This window comes from Carcharodon carcharias, chromosome 5 (assembly GCF_017639515.1).
Source record: "Carcharodon carcharias isolate sCarCar2 chromosome 5, sCarCar2.pri, whole genome shotgun sequence".
In the NCBI taxonomy this organism is placed as follows: domain Eukaryota; kingdom Metazoa; phylum Chordata; class Chondrichthyes; order Lamniformes; family Lamnidae; genus Carcharodon; species Carcharodon carcharias.
Genome location: NC_054471.1, coordinates 112,480,875 through 112,502,549, shown reverse-complemented (window position 1 = coordinate 112,502,549; position 21,675 = coordinate 112,480,875). Strand labels below are relative to the sequence as shown.

At 39.3% G+C, this 21,675-nt stretch overlaps 1 protein-coding gene across 1 annotated transcript in view; it reads right to left on the bottom strand.

Annotated features, from left to right (window-relative positions):
• The window catches only part of cdc5l (CDC5 cell division cycle 5-like (S. pombe)), a 54,875-nt gene that overhangs the window by 7,965 nt on the left and 25,235 nt on the right, over positions 1-21,675 (bottom strand). Inside the window, exons 8-14 of the mRNA XM_041188549.1 lie at positions 18,480-18,668; positions 17,244-17,392; positions 15,793-15,955; positions 12,909-13,073; positions 12,608-12,688; positions 12,095-12,337; positions 7,072-7,269 (exon numbers count right to left, since the gene is read on the bottom strand). Coding sequence (XP_041044483.1) covers positions 7,072-7,269; positions 12,095-12,337; positions 12,608-12,688; positions 12,909-13,073; positions 15,793-15,955; positions 17,244-17,392; positions 18,480-18,668 — 1,188 coding nt within the window. The remainder of the gene's footprint in view (positions 1-7,071; positions 7,270-12,094; positions 12,338-12,607; positions 12,689-12,908; positions 13,074-15,792; positions 15,956-17,243; positions 17,393-18,479; positions 18,669-21,675) is intronic.

Below are 21,675 nucleotides of genomic sequence, written 5' to 3'. Positions count from 1 at the left end.
TGCCCCCACCTACTGGAAAATTTAAATGAGGCACGGTGATGTCAGGAGTTCCGCCCGACGTCACCGCCCGTCATCTTAAGTATCGACGAGCAAGAGGCGGGGCCCGCTCGCCAACAGGAAAATCCTGCCCTATGAGTAACTGCATGGTTCTCTATTCTCTTAACAAATACACTGAGAAATATCAAGTGTGAAATTTGTGCACGTTATGGAACCTGTGCTCCACATAATATGCATAGCTACACATACTCTTTGCACAATGGGAATACACTAAAGTATAAGCAATATCACAATCCTTAAAATAATGGTAAATCAAGAATCAAGTGCAAGTAACGGCAAAATACTGGGGATGTTGGAGATCTGAAGTAAAAACAGAAAGTGCTGGAAAAACTCAAGTCTGTCATCATCGATGAAGAGAGGAACAGAGTTAACGTTTCAAGTCCAATATGGCTCTTCATCGGAACCCAGTGAAGAGTTCAGATGAAGATTCATATTGGACTTGAAATGTTAACTCTGTTTCTCTTATCACAGATGCTGCCAGATCAACTGAGTTTTTCCAGATCTTTCTGTTTTTGATCAAGAGAAAATGTTGACCAATGCACTGATAAGATAATGCGGACTTTTAAACAGATTATACTGTAGTACAACACACAGCATAAGACAAAACGAACATGTTGACAATCTAATTGCCTGTTAATTTTGAGTTTCAAACGGTGTTGATCACTTGCGTTCAATCCACATTTTGTTATAAATCGACATGGTCAGCAGGTTCTTATTAGAATTTGAGAGCATTCGGAAATACTAAAGCTGTATTTCACCCTTTAGAGGACTATCCCAACCAAAAAAAATACAAGCTTAGATCTTCCAATTCCTTCAGTGTACACTATGTCCAAAATGTTTTTCTACACCAATGCCCATAGGTTCTCAGGGGATTAATAAGCAGTTTATATCTTCAGTAAGACTTGTAAATCATTTAACTCTAAGAGATGTATACATACGAACAAGGAGGAGTAGGCCATTCAGCCCCTCAAGCCTGCTCCGCCATTTAATAAGATCATGGCTGATCTGATAGCAAACTGAAATCTGCATTCCGCCTATCCCTGATAACCTATCACCCCCTTGCTTATCAAGAATCTGTCCCCTTCTGCCTTACAGATATTCAAAGATTCTGCTTCCACCATCTTTTCAGGAAGAGAGTTCCAAAGACTCACGACCGCCTGAGTGAAAAAATTTAGCCTCATCTCAGTTTTAAATGGGCGACCCCTTATTTTTAAACAGTGACCCCTAGTTCTAGATTCTCTCACAAGAGGAAACATCCTCTCCACATCCACCTTGTCAAGACCCCTCAAAATCTTATACGTTTGAATCAAGTTGCCTTTTACTCTTCTAAACTCCAGCGGATAAAAGTCTGGTCTGTCCAACCTTTCCTCATAAGACTTATTCAATCTTCAAAATAGGCTTTGTTTTGAAACAAAAATCTCAATCTCTGATCTTTCAAAACTATAATGCAGTTTAAAAAAAAAAACCATGCAATTCTGTATTAATTATTTTAAAAGTTTAATAAAGGGTATAGGTCCAAAGTTTTAACCTTTGTTTCCAGACAGTGACTGCCCTACATCTTTCCAGCACTTTATTTTTAAATAGTGTTCATAATGTTTGATTAAATTTATCTATTACATTATCAGTGTAATGCAGAAATTCTATTTCAGCCACTGGCTAAGCATTTGCTGCCAGGGCAAGAAAATGGGTAGTTCAGCTGAGAAAAGTTCCCTTACCCAACGGTATGGTATTCCCAAAAGAGAATGTTAGACACACACCTAAGCCAGGTTTTAGCAAACTTGCGAATACATGAATTAGGAGGAGTAGACCACTTGGTCCTTCGAGCCTGCTCCACCATTCAATAAGGTCATACCTCATCTGATTATAACCGCAACCCTAAATTCCTGCCTATCCCCGGTAACCTTTCACCCCCTTGTTAATCAAGAATCTATCTAGTTCTAACTTTAAAATATTCAAAGACTCTGCTTTCATCGCCTTTTGAGGAAAAGAGTTCCAAACTTACAACCCTCAGAGAAAAAAGTTCTTGTGTCTTAAATGAGCGACCCCTTATTTTTAAACAGTGGCCCCTAGTTCTAGATCCTCTCCACATCCACCCTACCAAAACCCCTCAGGATCTTACATGTTTCAATCAAGTCGCCTCTTACTCTTCTAAATTCCAGTGTATACAAGCCTAAACTGTCCAACCTTTCCTCATAAGACAACCCACCCATTCCTGGTGTTAGTCTAGTAAACATTCTCTGAATTGCTTCTAACACATTTACACCTTTCCTTAAATAAGGAGACCAGTATTGTACAATACTCCAGGTGCGGTCTCACCAGTGCCCCGTACAACTGAAGCATAATCTCCCTACTTTTGTAATCAATTCTCCTCACAATAACTGCTAACATTCTATTAGCTTTCCTAATTACTTGCTGTATCTGTATACTGCCTTTTGTGATTCATGCATTAGGACACCTAGATCCCCCTGAATCTCAGAGCTCTGCAATCTCTCACCGCATTCTTCCTGCCAAAATGGACAATTTCACATCTGCCCACATTCTCTTCCATTAGAAAACAAAGCAGAAACTAATAGAAGTACAAAGTTACTTATCCGGAAGAACATATTGTTAGATATTGCATTCTAAATTGAAGTCTTTACATTATCAATATGAAGGCAATTTGAAAACCCATTCTATCAGAAATTATATAAATATTAATACTGCAAAGATCTATGTTAGACAGTTTTTGATTTTACAAATACATATTTTACTACAAGTTTACAATAGAAGTAATTTAAGGCTTCCAACACTCACTATTAGAGTACAAATCAGACAGCAACTTCTGGTAATCGCACATGCACAGTTAAACACAGAAATCAGGAAGTTGCTGACTGAGTTGCCCTGCTCCTCCAGAGGCTTCACTTCAATAGCAATTCACCAAGAGCACTGGCATTGAAACATATGTAACAGTGTGAAGTTGCTGTACCTACCTGATAAAAACCTACTAAATGCCCCAAAAAGGTTACAGCTTGTCCATTCCAGTGTAAGTTTTTAATAGCATATTAAGTCTTAGTTGCTGCCAAACAATCTCTCAGGCATTGAAACTTAACTTCCATTAGTGTGAAGTCGCATTCCTTTGTATTATAATTATTACTGGTGTATTTATGCATGTAATAATATTTTATTTTTAAAAACTTTTTTCCTTCCATCTCTTATTTCTCCCTTACCTCCTCTTACCCTCTCACATTTTGTTTTCTGTACATGATTTAGTATTGAATTAACTATTCAACTTAAACTGCCTGGTTTAGATTTGGTGTGGCTCCTTATCGGTTCTTCATCTGACTAGTTAAGGAGATGCATAGTTGCTTGCCCTGTTCACATGTAACACACTGTGCAGGGTGCAGTGTTGTGCTCCAAAAAGAGAGAAAAATTAACTGTCGCCCCTTGCCAATCCCCCACTATCAACATCCGGGGTGTGTGGGCGGGTGGGGGGGGGGGGGGGGGGGGTGTGTGTGTGTGTGTGTGTGTGGTACCATTGACCAGAAACTGAACTGGACTAGCCATGTAAATACTGTGGCTATAAGAGCAGATCAGAGGCTAGGAATCCTGTGGCGAGTAACTTGCCTCCTGGCTCCCCAAAGCCTGTCCACCATCTATAAGACACAAGTCAGGAGTGTGATGGTATATATTCTCCACTTGCCTGTATGAGGGCAGCTCCAAGAAGCTTGACACCATCCAGGTCAAAGCAACATACTTGATTGGCACCCCTTCCACAAACATTCACTCCCTCCACCAACGATGACAGTGGCAGCAGTGTGTACGATCTACAAGATGCATTATAGCAACTCACCAAGGCTCTTTCGACAGCAACTTCCAAATCCACAACCTGTACCATCCAGAAGGGCAGGACAGCAGATGCATGGGAACACCATCACCTGGAAGTTCCCCTCCAAGTCATTCGCCATCCTGACTTGGAACTATATCGCCGTTCCTTCACTCTCATGGGATCAAAATCCTGGAACTCCCTTCTCAGTAGCACTGTGGGTGTACCTACACCACATGGAAAGCAGCAGTTCAAGAAGGCAGCTCACCTCCACCTTCTCAAGGGCAATTAGGGATGGGAAATAAATGCTTGCCTAACCAGTGAAGCCCACATCCCGTAAATGAAAATATTAAAAAAAGAAATGCCTTTCTAATCACTGCAGTTTACAGTGCAACATCCAACAGAAAGTCTGGCTAAGTCTAAGTGCAATGAACAACTGGCGCTGTTTGTTTACCCCGATCGCAAAATCTGATCTGATATATTTAACATATATCAGTCCAATTTACCTCAAATTGCTTGAAAGGGTAAGATATCTCAAAAATTTGAGCAGCAGGTGAAGCTAGCCATTTCACACTGCTACTATTTATAATTAACTATAATTATAATTAACAAATAATTAATTCTTGGGAAATAAAGAACTCTTGCAGATAGATGAGAATAATGGCAACAACTCCACTCTTGCAACCAATGTTCATTTCACTGTTTGGAAATCTTATGAAAATAAAAAGCATAAGATGTCCACGATTTTCAAAATGACCATGGCTTTAAGAGGCTCTGCGAGTTTGCATCAAATGAGTTTGAAATAAAGCTGAATAGTACCTATTCCATTGACATTATTTCTAGTTTGATTCCTTTACCAGCAGCACATGATCCACCTTGTTGACCACCTACATTTCAATCAGGAGTTAACCCTGCAAATAATATTAATTTTGTGACTAACTCCCTCTGATGGATACTTATGCAATTACACCATGCAACTTTAAAATGTCACTTGGTAGGACACAGTTGAGCATAACTGAAAAAAAGAGACATGCTGTCAAAGCTTTTCATCTTTCACTCATCAGGGCAGATGTAAGAATGTCAAATTTCAAAGGCAGCAACAATTTATATTGCATGAGAAAGGGTGCTGACTCGTTGCAAAGTTGACTCTGACAGGTCGAGGTGTCGACTAAAGAATGTACCAGAGAACTATTGTCCCCCATGCCTTTGTTTAATTCAACAATGGTGCAATGCCTGAACATGTTCCTTTTTGCTGCAGAGGACAGGTTGACTGATAATCTTAATTTAGATATTAGTGCAACTCTTAGCACACCCAGGATTGTTCGGCAAATGATGTCCAATCACAGAGACACATCTAACGTTAGACATATGTTCTGAATTTTGAAAGCATGGGCTGGTTGAGTACGGTCTATTGCAAACAGCCGAAGGGACACTAACGTTAGACATATGTTCTGAATTTTGAAAGCATGGGCTGGTTGAGTACGGTCTATTGCAAACAGCCAAAGGGACATGCTGTTTGAAATGATCTGCCAGTCATCGGAATTCATGGCCTGCGCACCTGGCATCATACTGGCACTAAAATTCATTTATCACATTACTCATTTGAGTGGTAGGCAGAAGTTATTTTTCATCCCATTAGTGGAAAACAGTAAAACAGTAGCAGCGTGAAATGGCTAGCTTTACCTGTTGCTCAAATTTTTGAGGTATCTTACCCTTTTGAGCAATTTGAGGTGGACTGGGCACTTTTCAGGTTCAAAAGTTGCGGCTTAAGGCCCATTTGTGAGCATGTGCGATACGCAGCAAGCAATGATCTGATCACACCAAGGAAAGGGAGTTTGTTAGACTATTCTGTTTCAAAGATGAATTTGAGCACAATTTGGAGCGCATTAAGATGTGTATGGAAATTCTTATATTCTTAAATTCTGCGGCTGCAGATTCAAATGCAACAAACATTATCATCTAAGTATCGGAAATATGCAAGGTGTAGGAGTTAGGGTCATTCCTTTGAAAATGTGTTTCTCATGGAAACTGATGAAAATGTTTGCGATAGCTGGCTTACAGCAGATCCCTTGGCAACACCATCTATTTGAGCATACATGGTGTCATTAAAGCTGAACTCAACCACAAGAGTAGTTAAGTTCATAAGCTTAATGAATATAGATTCAGAAAATGGCAGCACATCTAATTTTTTTTCTTTGTTCTTTCAAGGGATGTGGGCAAAGTTGGCAAGGCCAGCATTTGTTACTCATCCCTAATTGCCCTTGAACTGAGTGGCTTGCTAGACCATTTCAGAGGGCAGCTAAGAGTCAACCACATTCCTGTGGGTCTGGAGTCACATGCAGGCCAGACCAGGTAAGGATAGCAGATTTCCTTCCTTAAAAGGACATTAGTGAACCAGATGAGTTTTTACAATTGATGATGTGGTTTCAGGGTCACCATTACTGAGACTAGCTTTCAGTTCCAAGTTTATTAATTGAACTTAAATTCCACCAGCTGCTGTGGTGGGATTTGAACCTGTGTCCCCAGAGCATTAGCCTGGGCCTCTGGAATACTATTCCAATGAAATTACCACTTGCCACAGTCTCCCCCTTCCCTTGATGTACTGACATGGTGCAAATGTCTATGGCTTCCTTGAGTGGCACATTAGTGAACAAGTTTGCGATGACAAACGAGAACACGGACACAGCTGCTATAGACATGCATGCTGCTTATAGTCTTTGCAAATCCTTCACTGTGTATGTGGAAAATTTACCCAGAATTCGTTGTAGCAACTCAACCATGTGGCCACCTCACACTTTGCAGAGCCAGTCATAAATAAGAAAGGATGTAATGGGGCATCACTTATATGTGTCTTGGCAACCTGTACATACAAAGATGGTGAACCATGAGGAAGAATTCTATTATATACGCCACAAGGCAACTCATTCTTGTTTTTTTAACTTGCTCTCAAGCAGGGTTATGTGGTCAGACTAATGGATACAAATCCAGGCAGTCATTATGTGCAGAGTGCATTTAGCAATTTTGTCAACTGCTGGTAAGCAAGTGAGATAATCATCAGTTAATTGTGCTCAGTTTGAAAGGCTTAATGGTATTGATCTCATATCCTCTAAGAAACTGGTTTTAGACAGGGTTAATATATGTCCCTTTGGACCATGAGAAAAATAGTTCTTCCATTTTATTGGGTAGCAAATAGCTTTCTAGTGAAAACTAACCTCCAGCTTCTTTTCCAGTGATTCTATTCGGTCTTTCTTGCTAGCCAGGTTGGCTCGAGTGTATCTGTTCTGTCCAGGCAGATACAGCACCTGACTGTAACATTCCTCCCACACCTGGTTATATGCATCAAGAGGAAGGTCTCCATGCCCCATACCATGCTTTACAACCTCCATCTCCAGCGTCAACAAATCACCTGCCTGAAAAAAAGGTATACAGTAAATATGTTGTAAACTCTCACAATTAAAGGCATTATTGGACATTATAGCTACTATTTTTTGAAAAAGAAATATTACCAGCTATTTTAGAAATTAGAACAATGCACTGTAGATTTTACTTCAAGCACCTCCAAGCCTGAAGCTCTATACTGAGGATCCTGAATTGTGTTTTTCTAGTGTGTCGTGCCATTTTATTCATCAAAATATTAAATTAGTAATTTTGAATCAAAATCCAGCAACTACTTTAAGAGGTAGACCAGGTGAAAGTGGCAAGTGGATTTGAAAAGAACCTTAATTATTTTGTCAAAAAAGTGGGCCTATTTTATAAGTATCTGGTTTTGACTATATGGGTCTATGATTCACTGCACTAGTCTTGCCAAGCTCTGTCGCACACCACTACAAACACATTACTGACATCCTGTGGCACAACTGGTGTATTGTAACAGTACCTGCAGTGATCTGAAGTTGCGCTGGATCTGAAGTTGTGCTTTCCTACCAACTGGATTTAAAACCAGTGTCATAAATAAGGAAGGCACTTTTTATTGAGGGTAGCAGTATTGTGGATGAACAATTTTGATTTGCTGAAACTCCTGATGTCGATTGGCCAGGCAGCATTACATGTTTTCCACTGCTGATGTCACTGGTGTGCACCTGTCAACCCAATTACTGGAGCCAGTACTGGTTTGCGCCAGGGTCTGGTGATAAATCACGCACCAGCAACTGACAGCCACTCTAACAGTCGCGCTCTCCAACTATAGGTAATAATGTGGCACTCATCCCAATTCTCGCTGCCTGAAGCTCAGGGAGCTGTCCTTATGCTACTGCCCCACTCCCTCTGTCTCCTCTTGCTTGTCCCCCTCCCCCGAGCCCTCGCTGCCCCGGCACCTCTCCCAAGCCCTCGACGCCCCGGCACCTCTCCTGAGCCCTCACTGCCCCGGCACCTCTCCCGACCCCTTGCCACCTCAGCTCCTCTCTTGACCCCTCACCGCCCCGGCTCCTCTCCCCCGCCCCCTCGCCACCCCTTCTCCCGAGCCATTGTCGCCTCTTCTCTAGAGCCCTTGCCGCCTCTTCTCCTAAGTTCACGCTACGTGGTGCTCTGGTTTCCAGCCTTTGACAGGCACAATGTATCAGGCTACATCTTGCTCCACCTGGTACTCAGCACCCGCTCTCCAACCCAGCAGAAATCTCTTTGTTTTTCCTAGGTCTGTGCCATCTTTGATGCAGGCAGCTGTCTAGGGTGTGCTTTGATTTCACAGTAATTTTAAAGTTTTGCTGAAAAAAGAAACATGGTATCAAAACTTTTTGCATTGCACTCATCAGGACAAATGCAAGAATGCCAAATTTCGAAGGAAGAAACAATTATACTGCAGGACAAAAGGATACTGATTGTTTAGCAAATCAACTCTGACTGGTTGAGGTGTTGCCATGAAGAACGCGGTTGGGAATTATTAGCCCCCACACTTTTGTTTAATTCAAAAAGCATGCACTGCAACTTTTGTGCATCTGAAGTGTACCTTCTGTGGTTGCCATTTTGATTACAGCCCACAATGTATCCACAGTGCATTATCCCCCAAGTCTCCTTTCACTAAAAAATGTTATTTAGATCAATATTCATATAATTCAGCCAAATAGGAAAACAATGCATGAAATACTTCTATCTGACACTTTATGGAATTTTTCATGCAATAGCTTCATAGAAGAATTTCAACATTGTGACAAAAAAACCACAAAATAATATGTTTACAATTCTAGTTTATTTAATCATTCCAATCACAAGGTCTCAAAGATTTTCTAAATATTATTTCTGGCACTTGCTAGACTGGCACATCACTAACAGTTTAAATAATGCAAAAATTTGAGGACCTAAGTGTTAAGGTTAAAGTCAACCACAGCTCTCTGAAAGTAGTGTTATTTATTCCATATACAAGTGCACTTTAAACTCACTACGTGCTTTGTCCCCATGTCCTTTTGATACTGCCCAGGAAATTGAATGACAGTAACTAACCATTTATTTGTCTAATTAAAAGTGTGTCACTTGGATGATACTAATCCAAGCTTTTCATTAAGTCGCCATTACTTAAGCTGTGCATGGTGCTTTTATGAGAGTTAGGGCACCCACAATGCACAGGAGTAATGGATCAAACATTTACCTAATTTGGTTCGTGGACCCTTCAAGCCATAATAACAGAATACATAGAATCATAGAGTACAAAAGGAAGCCAATCCATCCATCATGACTGTGTCAACTCTTTGAATGAGCTATTCAATTAGACCCAAACCCCCTGTTCTTTACTCATAGCCCTGCAGCTTCTTTTTCCCTTCACATATTCATCCAATTTCCTTTTGAAAGTTACAACTAAATCTGCTTCCAATATACTTTCAGAAAAGGTACTCCAAATCACAACTCACTGTATAAAAACATTCCTCACCTCCTCTCTGGTTCTTTTGCCGATAACTTAAATCTGCACTTGCTGCTTACTGGCCCTTAAGGTACCGGAAACAGCTTCTCCCAAGTTTACCAAAACTGTATTCAAGTATTTATCTAATTCTGTTTTGAAAGATACCATTGGATTCCTTTCTACCAAACTTTCAGGAACTCTATTCCAAATCATCATAACTCATCATTAAGATAAATTCTTATCTCACCGCTGCTTCTTTTGCCAATTACCTTAAATCCCCCGGATACTGACCACTGGAAACAATTTCTCCTTATTTACTCTTATCAAAACTCTTCATGCTTTTGAAAAGCTTTGTCATATCTCCCCTTAAAATTCTCTGCTCTAAAGAGAAACACCGCAGACTCTTGGCTTAACAGAAGTCCCTCATTCCTGGTAGCATTCTGGTAAATCTCCTCTCCAAGGCATTAGCATCCTCTTTAAAGTCTGGTGCCCAAAACTGAGCACAATATCCCAGCTGAGGCTGTACCAGTGGCATAAATTATGCTACAAATGCAACATCCAAGCTGGTCCATTTTTAAGAAATTAATAACAACTAGTCAGCCATTTATTGTAATTTTGTGCATAAATTACCCCAAAAAATCCAACGATCTCCATACTATCTGAAAACAAACAAGCTGCACTGCTGGTCCAAAAAGATACTGATCTCAGTTGCATTTCCATGATCAAGAAACACCAACAATTAGATTAAAATGTTATTAATTTAGGCAGCTGAACAGATAAGAGGTAACTGAAAAGCTTTACATCATAGCTAAACTATTAATGAAAAATTATTACTTTTGTGTTTCCAGAGCTTTTAAAAGAAAAGAGATTAGCCTTATTCAAGATCTAAAATTCAATCACATTTTTCAGCCTAGTGCTTTTCAATTATGGAATACAATTGCATATGAAGTCAAAATTCTACATTTAACTTAGAAAGTGTAATACCAGCACTTGTCAATTGCAATCTTGGAGCCTATTTTCAAATATTATGTTTTTTCTTTCATATTGTTTTATATCATTTTTTTCAATTTAAAAAACACAAAGCGTGCATCTTTTTACTAATTTCAAAATTCTATAGTGGCGTCTACGCAGGTAAATAATAATAAATTGACTGTATTTTTTAAGGTACAAGACATTTTAGAGCTTCATTCCAATGTCAGGTTAGAGAGCAAGTTCAGGAAAAGGGATGCATAAGAGAATTAAAGAAAATATACAATTTGCAAGGGATATTCCAATAACAGTGCAAGGAATAGACTTTCATTCAGAAGGTTCATGGTCCATTATGGCATTTGGTGTGCAAGATATTCGTTTCCATTAACTTATCTTTTTGCTACAAGATTTTCCATATCTCTAGTGATATAATCAAGTATTTCCTTTGAAGTAATGATTTGAATCTGGAAAATATACTTTTACATTTTTTAAGAAAAAAAACTTAAAACAGAGTACTTAAAACAGATTTTAAAGTCAGGCACAAAAATGATCAACTTATCAGCACACTTTTTTGCTAGTTATGAGAGTTAAACCTCTTTCCATTCTACTATTGTTACAAGTTGCTAATATTCAGACGGCCAAGAATCATGGAAGAAACAACGACCTGACTCTGCAGCTTCTTGCGCAATAGGTATAAAACTGAAGAAAACATTTGTTTCATCAAATCTAATTCTTCCACACACCACGTGCAATTTACCCAATAATGGATTTTAAACTACCCATTTAACCACCTGAGGGAATGTTCTGCATAATTACTTCCTAATCCTCAAAGGTAATCATGCAATTATTGAGTTTATTCATGCATTTCCATATCTCTTCTGTTCAACCCTGACCTGGTGCATTCCACTAACACCCACAAAACCTCCACTGCTGCCCTTCCCTACACCAGCAACACAAATTATTGTGAACCCAGCATTCTTCAATCCCTATAACCTGCAATCTCATCCACAACCAATCATCTAATTCCTTTCTAAAGAATTTTACTGACTGACCCGCAGATTTTTTCTCCCCTTAGCAAATCCACTACTCAGTATAAAGGTCTCTTCCAATCTCAAGTACCACCTGAGCAGTATTAATTTTAAGCCTGTCTCCACTATTCTGTTCACAGTCAGAAATCACCTACCGTCCAGCATTTTAAAGTCCTGGATCATAAATCTAATCATTCTTTTCTTCCCGAATGGAAAAACGCAAGCTCATCATGATTCTCTCAGAATGAAACACCCCAAACCCTGGGATTATTCTCCTTCCTAGATGTAAACTTATTTAAAAAAATCAATTTTTGTTCCATATCTCTTCAGATTTTACTCACTTAATGAAATGTTCCATCATCCAACACCTATCATTAATTAAATGTTCTATTTAAACATCACAACTATTACCTTTTTCATGTCTTCTTTACTGATTTTTTCATACCCATTGTGTTCCAGGAAAGCAATATGCTCAGCATTACTGGAGCCTGATCCTGCTCCTTTCCCTCTTTTACCAAACTGGTCCACATATGGATGATGAAGTGTATCATAGTGTAGCATGACAATCATTTCTTTTTTCACCATCTCTTCAGCTTTCTGCATCTCAGTCAGGGGTGGTTCAACATTCAAAGGTCGTAAGATGGTTTCATTTACCTATAATTAAATAGGAATGCAGCTTATGCACAACTATTTTATATTTTGAAAGAACATTTCCATGGTTATCTGCATATTGCCTCATCTTAAAAATTCTGCATGTTATTTATACATCTTTCACTATGTTACTATTGCCACCTTTTCATAGTGCAAATCTTTCATTGATAGAAAGCCTTCCTTTCCACTTTCTGTAGGATATAATTTACTAGTTTTCAATTCCACATTTATTTCCCATCTACATTTAATATTAAATTGCAGTCTTATACTCACCTCTGTAGGTCTTGGAAGATTTCGCTGTACTGATTGGTGTCTCTTTTTTAACTCCCTCTCACGCTCAGCATCTTTCATCGCCTGCAAAGGAAATAATGAAAAATCTGGAAGTTACAAACACATATTTGGCTTTAAAAGCCAAATGCATGCTAAATATACTGTACTATGCCACTGAGCCATCAGCAGGTAAATAATAAAGAACAGATCAACTTCTAGAATTCAAACACTGGCCACGTGATCAAATGAAATCATTACTATTAAAATCTGACTTAGTAAATTATACGCTCTTGAAGAAGCTCACTTGTCTACGAGATTCTACATCAGCAGCATCTTCTATGAAATTATCTTCTGTCTCCTGCTCCTCAAGCTCTCGCTCTGCATTCTCTGGGAGCACAATTTCAAAGTCATTCTTTGGAGTAGGAAGGTTCAGCAGTCCCATTCGCAGTTGCTCTCGGTGCTCTCTTTCCTACAAGTAAAATTAAGCATAAGTGTTGGGACAAGATTAGCAAAATCCAGAGTGACAACACAAATGGTTGTAGGCTTGATAAGATATGGATTTCAATGCTGTATCTTTAATATCATGAAGTCTTGTAAAAATAATGATCTGCGCCATGGCCTTGATGAAAATCTGGCTGAAGGACAATGATACTTTCCAACTAAATAAAGCCTCCCCATCTACCTATACCATCCATCGCGGCCCAGTGGCAGAGTGGATTTTATCATCAATTCACACTTGGTTTGTTGTTTTTTTTTTTAATTCCTTTGGCTCCTTTTCCTCCTTTGAGCATCTCACCTTTATTCCACCCTTCCAGTCTCACTTATAAACTTTGTACTCTATCAAAGAGTCCACAAAAGTGCCATAAAAATTTTCTCATTCAGCTATCTTCACTGCTTTCCTCCCTCAGTCTCTGCACCAAGCAACTTCTCATCCTTGGTGATTTCAACCTCCATCTCAATTTATCATGCTTTCTCTTATGATCAATGCCCTCCTACCCTTAGGACAGGATCTTTAGGTCGGCAAGCAGGAGGCGGGGCCCGCTCACTGCCGAGTAAAATGACACGGGATGACCTGGGGGGGAATTCCCGATGTCACTCCGCATCATTTCAATTTTCAGGTCGGCGGGGGCACAGCCGAATCAGCTCCCGCTGACCTGGCAACAGCATATTGAGGCCATTTAAAAAGTAATTGAAATAAATAATGGACCTGCCCGTCAAAGCATGCCTTTGATGTCCTAGATCCCATTAAAACCAATACTCTCACACCTTTGTCATTTATCCAGTATGACCTTCACCTCCACTCTCAAGTCCAAGGGACACACACTTGAAGCCGTGTGGCAGGCAACTGGTTTAGCTATTCACCGCCATATATATTTGAACTAAGTAAAGCATTATCGGGTCCTGGCAAAACTGCTCACTAATCCAGGAATGCAAAGATAACCCTATTTTCTTTTAGCTACGATAAACTGCCTTCTAAACCCCTCTGTCTTGTTTCCTCCATCCTCACCAACTAGAAGTGCGAGGAGCTCATGGATTTCTTTGTCACTAAGATTGAGACCATTCAACCAGCTGCCTCTGCTGCTACCCTCCCTTCCATAAGCCCAACCAGACCAAACTTCCTCTAATGCTATCACTGAGGTATCTATCATTATGATTTTCAGCGTTTACTTGTACTGTTCTAAAATTCTGGAAACATCAAATGCTGCAAGAGAAAAATGGCTGCCACCTCAAGTTAATGTAATTTTAGTTATCAGCACAGAATATACAGCGCAGAAGGTGGTTATTCAGCTCACTAATCACCTATAATGCTGGGCAGAATCTTCTGGCTGGCACGCGGGTAGCGGAGTCCGCATGTCTGCACTTAAAATGTCGCGCGCTGATGTCGCGCAAGCATCCCGACGTCAGTGCGCGGCATCGCAATATTTCGGTCAGCGGGTTTGCTATGCAGCAGGACGCGCGCCCGCCATTAATTAAAGACCTTGTTAAGGCCATTAACTCTCCAATCGACCAAGATTTTGAGGGTCCCGTGTGATCTTTGGGTCAGCGCATGGGCCCAACGGGCAGGCGGGTAAGTGATTTTTTAAACAAACTTCATCCAGTGGTGGGATGAGGTTTGATATCGGGTTTAAAAACTTTTAATAAAGTGTTTGTGCTCTTCACTAACATGTCTCATCTCGTGGGACATTTTCACGAGGGGGACATGTTAATTTTTCTATTTTTAGAGCTTTACAGGGTTTCAGCAATCTCCCTGAGGCAGCATTTTGCCTCAGGGAGATGTGTGCTCTTTTGCACGCATGCGCGAAAGAGCACACTCTGGCAGTTGAGGAATCTCCCACCCACACACACAGGAAGCACATAGTGCTTCCCATCGGGCGACACGCTGGGCGGGCCTTAACTGGCATGCCCACTTAAAATGGCAGCGGGGCCCATTTTGGCGGTGGCAATCGGCTGCCCGCCCACCGCCGAGTCGGTTGGGCCCGCCCATCGAGGGAAAAATTCTGCCCACTGTTTCTACAAATTGATTGCAGTAAACCGCTAGCAACAGCAATAAATGACACTGGGCTATATTTAAAAAGAACTTGCTAAATCAATAGGCTAAATAATGGTGAAAACAGTTCAGTACCAAATTATATCCTCCCTGCAAGGATTTATTTGACTGCTCATATGTCCTTTTATAATACTGTAACTTTAAGTCAATAGGCTAAATGCACCGTACATTAAATCAATTCAAGCTTTTTCTTTCATTCTGGATAAGCTAGTTACCTCAGGACTAAAAAGGCAAGCAATAAATACCTAAACTATTTAGCAATGCAGATGGCATAAGTTTCACTGATTGGAAGTAATTAATTACCTAAGTATTCTACATCTCTCCTGCTTAAAGGCATAGCAAAGTATTACCATTCAGTCTGCACTGAAAACCTTTAAAGTAAAGGCATTTGGGCTCAAATTAAAATAAATTCAAACCAAAGCCCATATTCAAATAAAAACAAATTGAAGGGAAAAAATAGAATATTACTGTTTATATTGCAGATTGCATGAGGAAATGAAGGAATTTTAGTGTTAAGGCAAATGCTTAAGTCAGGTTTTCATTTTATACATTTAACATTATGTAGATTGTGCACTAATATAAAAGTATATTTTTTAAAACTGACTAAAGATTAACTGCAGAAATAGTCCTGGTGTCCTACCAGTTGTTTGGTGTATGAAGGATCATTATAATCCACCATTTCCTCTCCTGGGTTGATATTCAATTTGTCTCGTAAAGGAGTCCTTCCTGGGGTCACTGCAACACCAGGTTTAGGTGTCATTCCACTACGCGGAGTTAAACCATCACCATCATGTGTTGGCGTCCTAAACATTTTAAAATAAAATATTATTCTCTTATTAAATGTCATTCACTCTGCAAAGACTTATCTCTTCCAAATAGTCATATAAATGCTTAAAAGGTAGGCCTGAATTTTAGCTTTAGCAGATGTGCACGATTGGCAGGCTCAGGAGCAGTTGGAAAACGAGCACCCGACTGCAATTTCGTGCTGACTGGCCAATTAATGGCCAGCCAGTTTGAAATGCACGCTGAAAAGCTCAGCGCTGCCGGGGTGGGGGTGGGAAGAGGGCATGCAATGACATTTCTGTGGGCGCAGGTGAGTGCTGTGAGAAAGCTCCCTGAAGGCAGACAGCTGCCTCAGGGAGCCGCGAACCAGAAAATGCTAAAATAAAGGTTTAAAAGCTGCAAAAAATGTCCCTGCATCATAAGCAATCACCTGAAAATACAGCTGATAAAAATGCTGTCCACAGATATTTATTTCTATTTTATTTCATAACGGAAATTTCATCCCGCCCTTAGATGAGGTTTGATGAAAAATACAAAGGCCGCCTGGCTGATTCGCCCGTCCGCCAACCATAAGGTTGGACGGGCCATGAAAAATTGGAGACAACTGCGCCATTAATGGGCTTAATTGCCCTCATAATTGTCGGCCAGCATGTTTTCGAATTTTGCGCACGCCCGCCAAGCAAAATATTGCACGCCGGGACACCTGCCCGATGTCTTCTCGATTTTAGGCCAGTTAGATCGGGTGTGCGCCCACCCACGGGACGTAAAATTCAGCCCGTGATGAATAAAATGCAGATGCAACTTAAAAGCTCAGTTAGGATGTTGATGGCTAGGATCGCTTTCCTGCACCTTTCCAGTTCATTCTTACTAGCTGTTCTCTGCCCTCACCATCCTGGCAAGGAGATAAAGGGTACATTTGTCTCAGTTGGCTTGACTGGAAACAATGTCACCCAGACCTTACTTCTTAAAATCCAGCTTTAACTTCTATACTCACTTATCAAGACCTCAACATAAATAATGGTGTGAGAGGATGGATTGCAGTTTCTCTTTTCAAGAGTTAATTCAAGATGGTCTATAGTCTAGATGTTATAAATAATCTAGAAGCTATTATTGTCACTAAGCAATATGAAAAGAAAAATGAAGTTTAATAAAAAGAGGAAATATTACACAAGTTAAATTAAGCAAGAACTCATATCAAATCATTTCAGTTGCTCCCTGCAAAAATAAAATTTTACTTAAAAATTTCAGATTTTTAATCCAAAACTGGTTGAAAAAGAATTAAGTTTCTGCTTTAAGAAAAACACTTACCTGAAAGGTGTAGCAAGCACAGTATTTGGTGTCTGAACAACCTGTCTCTGTGGGGTTACTCCAGAGAAATCACTTTCATGGAGAGGGGTGTTCAATCCACCTTTCAGGGGCGTATCAACATTTGTCAGTGCCATCAAGTTTTGAGCTTCCTACACAAAGAACAAACAGAAAAGGCCACTTTGATGGAACTCAATTTTTCTGTTTCCTTACCCTTTCTCCTGAGGTCACTCATCACCTATTACCAAAAGCCCATTTCTAGCACTCCATCAATCCTACTCTGAACCAGAGCTCTGCTGAATCCCCTCAAATTCATAGTGTTCAGAGAGCTTGGTAACTCCCTACGATGGTTCAACAAAGAACATGAGCAAAGTTGAGTTCTGATCTGTACTTTGCTCCCTTATAGTGCTTTAATAAGCCACACTAAATAGCAATGAAAAAGCACAATTTCACATTTTAATTTGCCTCATTGAGCTCAGAGAGCAGCTGACCAAAAGTACCAGCTCAATGTCAGGTTTGATTCCCAAAATGAGCCAAATTAGCTCATTTCAACCAGCACAGAATTAAGGATGCTGCCACTGAACTCATTGCTGCTGGGTTAAAGAAGGAAAATCTAAGCTACTGTTGCCAATGATTCCTGATGGAAGTGCTCTTGTGTGAACATTAGATACAGATAGGATCTGTCTCAGCTATGGTGTTGTGTAGTCCAGTAGCCTATGGTCAAGGTTCATGAAAATAATGGTTATTTAAGCAAGATGCCAGCGATGTTGGAATTGCTTAGCAAGGAATAAACAGCTAAAGGAAACAGAATTAAATTTGGTGGAAAAAAATCTTAAATGCATTTGAAGGTTTTCTAGTCTCCAGAACTAAACAAGTTAAAAGGACCATTGCTACACTCACACAATTACTTGCTTGTAGTCAAAAAAATAAATTATCCAAACTTGGGGCTGTAATTGTCTAGCTTCAGGTCAGAAAACATAATGTAACATTCACAAAACTATCAAATTTTACCAGTTGAGATGAGGGAAAAAAGAACTCCATATTACCATAGATAAGGGTCTTGCCCACAAAGAACGGAAAAATTTACAGATAGCATTTTCTATCCTCAAGAATTCAAGACCATTGCAGTGATTATTCTACAGTGGGAGAAATATTTGCAAGACAGCTCCATATAATGACAATGCACGATCTGATCTGATATGAAATGTGCACCAGTTCAGCTTAATGAGGCTTGGTTACCTGGAGAATACGATCTTGGGCTGCAGGAGTGCGCGCGGTTCGCAAACTCAAGCCAGTGTTGGCAATGCTATATTCAGAAATGAGAGCGTTGGACGCAGAGTTCGGCATTCCAGATTCTTCGACTGTCTGACAGGCCATCTCACTAGCCTGACCAATTTTCACTACTTCTTCCAGCTCAGCATCAGAGATCTTTTAAAAGGAAACACATTTTTTTAATTCGATAACAAAGCTTCAATTCCTTTAGTGTAATGAGACTTACAGGTTCTATTCAATATATAAATCTTACAAGTTATATCTGAAACCTGTTGGATGATATTTACCCAACCATAGAACACGGCAAAGAGTGGTGAAGTGGCAAAGTCACAAATGCATTATGGTGCCAGATAATTCATGTCCAATGGCTCTCTGCTTACATCAAAGGATGATAATTACACTGAAAGAGAGGCAGTGCCACTGCAGATTGAGTGAATACACTGCATACGGTGACAAGAAATAATGACACCACAAAGCAGAGGGAAAGGCAGTATGTAGCTATTACAAATAAAACTACAGGGACCACTTCAAATGAGTAATTCTGGTGAGTGGTTGCAGTATAGTTGCCATGAGATTTAATAAACATGGGATTTCCTGTATTGAGTGGATGAAGAGGAAACAGCTGCTGATTGTTAAACTCTCAGCACATTCTATTATCATACGAGGAATAAAAAAAGTTGATGGGTCTTACAACATGTCAAGTAACAATTGTTGCTAACTGATTACTAACAAAAACTATGAAAACCGTTAAAGTGGGGGTCATAAGGAGTTCTTATGGCTGATTTATTTCTTGCTCGTTACAGACTATAACAGGTTGTCAGATGAGAAGTTGTTTTTTTAAATATAGATTAAGAACGACAGAACCTGTTCAGCAAGTGATGTTACTTAAGAAAGACAGCAAGGAAAAGTTGTCACACTTAGGATGCAGGTAAAAGTTATCACTACATATCCTTCAAGGCTTGTTATGCTAAAGTTATCCAATTACATCTACAAGCGTGCAATTTACAATCAGATGCATAAATTTTGAAGAAGGGAAACTAGTTAAATTATGCAACCTTAGGGAAAATGGGAATTTAAAACTTCGATATGGTACCCTAAAATGGATCAATAGCTTCAAAAGTTCTAGTTAGGGCAACTGTCACTAATGGTGAAGACTAAAGAATGCAAGCCAAGTTTTAAAAATAGTTTTTTGACCTGCTGAACCAAGGCCATCCAGGGTGTACAGGGGTCAACATTTTATGCCACGAACAATGTGAAGTATAGAAACAGATGCATTTAAAAAGGAAACAGCCGCAGTTAATCTTGCTCAAAAGCAGTTACCCAATTTGGTGTACACTTGTGCACAACAATATTCTTGAGTTGGCTTTTATTGTGTGCATATTACTAGGAATAAAACGAATTTTCTGTTCCAGATGAAACTAAAGTTAAATTAAAAACTGTTTGCTCAATTTTACAATTGGACAAATTGTTGCCACCTCAAAGAGGATATCATTAAAGGCTTGAAGACCTTTTATGCACATAGCTGCGGCTAATATCAAATTCACGTCTTTACACATATCTTCAAACATTTAAAATACTTGGAAAATAAGTCAGACATGTCCTTGGGGCCCAATCTCATCCCATTCTTATTTTACAATGTCCTCTAAATAATCTGTGTTTATGAACAGTAAGCAAAACCGCAGAGTAACAGACCAACAAAATACATTACTCTTCAAAATAGGCATGATATTTTAATGCAATTCGCAAGTTAAGAAATATCAAACTTTGAGGGTGAAGATAACAAATGGATTAGGTTCATTCTGATCTGTGAATAAACTGAATCATGATGAGCACATGGCTGCTTTGTATCGTGATAGTTTTGTTATGAGCAGCTATGATGCACCAAGCTATCACAGCATAACAGCCACATGCTCATGGTGATCTAGCTTATTCAAATTACTGACAGCTGTAAGAGCAGCTCACCAGTTAGGGCACTTCAGCACGATTTGTCAAAGCTACGGAATTAGAGGAAATAAAATATTCCACATGTGTCAAACAGACAAGACCACCAACGGTCATTATATGAATCTGGGGAAAATCTGCACTGAACACATTGATTGATCTCCCATGAAATCTCGCATGGATATGAGAAGTCAAAGCCAAGTGAAATACCCAAGTGAAGCAGTGATAGTGAATGGGAGAATTATAACTTTCTATTTGCACATGTATAACGGAAACTGCCTATGTAAAACGTTTCATATTATAATAACACTCTTGTAATTAGTGATAAGTTTATATTAGGCAGTTTCTTAAATGTGGACATAGGGAGTAATAACAGAAAAAGCTGATGGGCAGAAGCAAGGTTTTTTAATATATTACTTGTCAATCTCCCATGACATTGCACACAAAGTCAAATGTTATGTTGTTTCATAATGGCAGCAGCATTAGATGGCAAATGCATTCTTTTAAATAAATATAGAAATCATGATCAAATTAAGGTAAATGATTGATAAAAAGTGGAATATTAAAAGGTTTTCATAAACAGGTTCGTAAAAACAATAAAGATAAAACACATAAATTGCAGAGCGAAGTGTATAAATGTAATGTATACATAGTGTGTTAGCATATGTAAAAATGAATTTTTATAATGTACGAAATATCTCAGTTATGTAGTACTAATATCAGAACAATGAATATAATTTTACATTTGTGCATTAGTCTCTCGGTTATTTCGAAAACAAATGTGAAGTTAGAAATACGATGGCTGAGAATAATACTTAAAGGGTGGAGGGATAGGAAACATTAGTGGAGGAAACAGTTGGGCTGTGGAATGGTGGTGAACTGAATACCAAAGATGTTGTGGAGGTTAGCAGGTAGTAAAAGTTGAATAATGGTAAATTTTGAAAGGTATGTGTCAAAAGCTTTCGGAAAGAAATTTAGGTGATTTCACATTTGCTGCTAATGGGTTCAGAGAATAGAAGATGTTGTTGGATTAAGATCAGAGAAGGAATAGGAAGAACAGAGTGAAATCAGTAAGGAAGTTAAGAAAAATTGTGTCTGCATATGAAATTCAGGCTGAGGGTCTTGGAAGGTTTTACAATGTGTGGAAATTTTAAAAAACTGGATTAAGACTTCAAAAAAGAGAAAAAGTGACCATTTTAAATAAAAGGTCAAAATGATCTAC